The sequence below is a fragment of the Myotis lucifugus genome, unplaced genomic scaffold (assembly GCF_000147115.1).
Source record: "Myotis lucifugus unplaced genomic scaffold, Myoluc2.0 scaffold_1529, whole genome shotgun sequence".
Lineage (NCBI taxonomy): Eukaryota > Metazoa > Chordata > Mammalia > Chiroptera > Vespertilionidae > Myotis > Myotis lucifugus.
The window spans coordinates 33,596-36,703 of NW_005872577.1; the positions used below are offsets into that span (position 1 = coordinate 33,596).

The window sequence follows — 3,108 nt, forward strand, 5'->3', positions numbered from 1 at the left end:
ACTGACAGGCCACTCCCAGACAGCGTAATAGGATGTACGGTGTTAGTGTTGGGGCCGAGGGACCCGGGGGCAGGATGGGGGGCAGGCCTGGGCCCCCGCCCAGGGGAGAGATGTATGTCGGTGGTGCCCCCGGGACCGGGGGCCCGGGGCTGAGCCGGAGCTGGTTCAGGGTGAGCGTCGCAGGGGGCGCGGGCTGGAAGGGGTTGGTGACGGAGGGGCCGGTGGCCGGGGCTCCTGCAGGAGAGAGACGCACAGCGCAGTCAGGGCCTGCCTGCGGGAGGGGCCCCCCACACCCCCCTGCCCACGGGGGGCCCAGCACCCCTGTTCCTGCCAGAGGGAGGGGCCCCCAGCACCCCTGCTCCGAGGCCACTCACCGCTGGGCAGGAAGGGGTTGGAGGCCTTGGCTCCCGGCAGCGTGGGGCCCGGCCGAGTCACCAGGGAGTCCAGGTCCACGAGGGCTGCGTTGGGCCCCAGGAATGACTCCGGCGTCTTCCGTGTGGGCGGCGTGGGGGTCGGGGCAGCCTTGGGCGGGGGGCTCCCCACAGCCTCGGCCAGAGAGCCCTCGACCCCGCTCATGTCGAAGGCCCCGGGGCTGCGGGCAGGCACCTCCCCGGCCAGCAGCTGCAGCTCCCCTGGGAGGGCAGAGGGCACAGGGTGGAGCGGCAGAGCCAGGCCCCAGGCCCAGGGCAGGGGACACCACGTGGCGACCTCCAGAGCAGAGCCTGCTGGGCCCACACGCGGTGGGAGGCGGGCTGGGGCTGGGGCTGGGCTGGGCTGGGGGCCGCGTCCTTGGCCCTCTGCTGTAAAGGCTGACCCGGAACCCCATCTAGTGCTGAGACAGGCACACGGGAGCCCCAGAGGCCCCGCTTCACTGCAAGAGGGACCACAGGGGCCACAGACAGACTGCGGGAACACGGTGCTACCTGCCCCCGGGCAGGGGGGAGGGGCAGGGGGCAGGGTAGGTGAGGGAGGGCTGCACAGGGCACACGGAGGCACCTGGGAGAACCGCCCCGGCAGGGAGGCCAGAGGCCCAGGCTGAGCTGAGGAAAGGAACCTCTTTATGCTGTTGTCCCAGTTTCCTCTAAGCCTTGAATACATCTACATGACACATCTAACGTTTGTTGTACTATGCGGATGGCGACGGCCAGTTAAGACTCAACAAATAAAGCTGTTTTTATACAAAGATGGGGCTTGGGGCCTGTCCAGGCTGCACACCCGCCAACTCTGACCCTGCCTGGGCAGGCCTCGGGGAGCGGGCACGGGGTAGGGGGACCCCGGGGAGCGGGGCACGGGGTAGGGGACCCGGGGAGCGGGGCACGGGGTAGGGGACACGGGGGCGGGCACGGCGGGCGCTCACCTGTGCTGCTCCCTGAGGTCGGCAGGGCTGTGCGTAGTCGGTCAAAGTCAGAGAACTCGTCAGGCTCTGTGTCGAAGCCCCCGACCACTGTGGGGGTCACAGGGCCATGGGGGTCGGGAGGTACACTCGGCTCCCGGGGCCGCCCTCCCGCCCCTCCCTGCGCAGGGATTGGGCGACTCTTCACTGGAAACTCTGCCCCCGCCCAGCGCCCGCCCAGTACCTGCAGTGCCGTTGGTGCTGGGCTTGGCAGGTGACCCCCCCCAGGGGTCCGAGAAGGCCGGGGCTGGGGCCCAGGGATCAGCAGCTGGGGGTCCACCGACCAGGGCCCCACCTGGCGAGAAGGAGGCGCGTGAGGGGCTGGGCCCACCTGTGGCAGATGGGGGTTGTCTCCTCGAATCTGTGGCTCCAGGCCCCCTGCCCTCACCCCTCTGTGCCAGGCCCAGCCCCTTCCCCCCCATCAGGCTGGGTCCAGCCAGGAAGACCTCCCCTGTGTCCACCAGCCTCCCTGTGACCTTTCAGCCGCCCCCGCCCCCACAACCCCCACTAGGCTGTCTCCTCGGAGCTACCTCATGCCCAGGACTGTGCCCGGGGCCGGGGCTGGCACTCACCGTCTGAGCTCCCCCACGGGTCAGGGGTGGGCCCCTCTCCAGCTGCAGGGGCCTGGGTCCCACCCCAAGGTCAGCCGGGGGCCCTGCAGGGGCAGCAGGCCTCCAGGGGTCCCCGGAGGCCGGGGTAGGGGCCGGGCCACCCCAGGGATCAGCAGCTGGAGGAACAGGAGGTCCCCCCCAAGGGTCCGAGGCAGGGGTGGCTGTGGGGATGGCAGTGGCCATGGGTGCTGGGCCCCCCCAGGGGTCCGAGGCCGTCGGAGGAGCCGGGGCCATAAAGACATCAGCGAGATCCATGAGGGACGACTGCAGAGAAAGGGGGGAGGGGTGAGCAGGACAGGACTGAGGGGGAGACAGCACCCAGAGACGGAACGAGGCCAGCACCCCCGATCCTGGTACCTGAGCCCAGCACCCGGCCCTCCCTACACCCTTCCCACCCGCACCCCCCCCCCCCGTGCCCACCACGGCCCTTGGACAAATGAGGACAGCGGCCAGAGACGCCCACGCCCAGCACCACGCCCGCTGACCGGTGCACCCCAAGTGCACCCGGCCTGGCCAGCGCCTCCGCATCACTGCCCGCTCCAGGCTTCCCCGCGCTGCACTCCCTCCCCCACAGGTCCCGCGTCCTGGCTGGACTCGGTGACAAGACCCTGTCCTGGGATGTGGAGGTGACCACCCCCCAGGATGCAAGCAGCACAGAGGCCCGTGCCGGGTGCCGTAATGGCCGGGGCTGTGGGTAGTCGGTCAAAGTCCCGGGGAAGCTGAGCTGTGCGGGAAACTGGCAAGAGTGTTGGCCCCCCAACCAGGAGCTGTCCGCCCTCACTGGCCGGGGGTCTGTCCCCACCCTGGGAGCCAGGACCAGTCTTGTGACCCAAAGCCACGGCCTGGGGAGGCTGGCCTTGGTTTGAAGACACCGGGTAACACAAAGTGCGAGGCCACAGGATAGGGCAGCTGGGAAACATGCCCCCATGCACCCCAGGGCAGGGCCCACACCTTCCTCCCCAAACTTACCTTCCTCCTGGCCCCGGGTTTCCCGCTTTGTGTTTCCTTAATGGCCAATCTGGAGGCCTTAAGGCAATCCCCACGGGTGGAATCCGTCTTCTCCTTTTTTTGGGTCTTCAAAGACAGGGGGGATGGGGAAGGTTA

General features: G+C 69.3%; 1 protein-coding gene across 1 annotated transcript in view; it reads right to left on the minus strand.

Moving 5' to 3' along the window:
* Nucleotides 1-3,108, minus strand: part of LOC102426695 (epsin-1-like) — a 13,535-nt gene that overhangs the window by 3,607 nt on the left and 6,820 nt on the right. Inside the window, 7 exon segments of the mRNA XM_023748549.1 lie at nucleotides 7-234; nucleotides 375-632; nucleotides 1,358-1,444; nucleotides 1,578-1,688; nucleotides 1,966-2,037; nucleotides 2,040-2,361; nucleotides 2,974-3,078. Coding sequence (XP_023604317.1) covers nucleotides 7-234; nucleotides 375-632; nucleotides 1,358-1,444; nucleotides 1,578-1,688; nucleotides 1,966-2,037; nucleotides 2,040-2,361; nucleotides 2,974-3,078 — 1,183 coding nt within the window.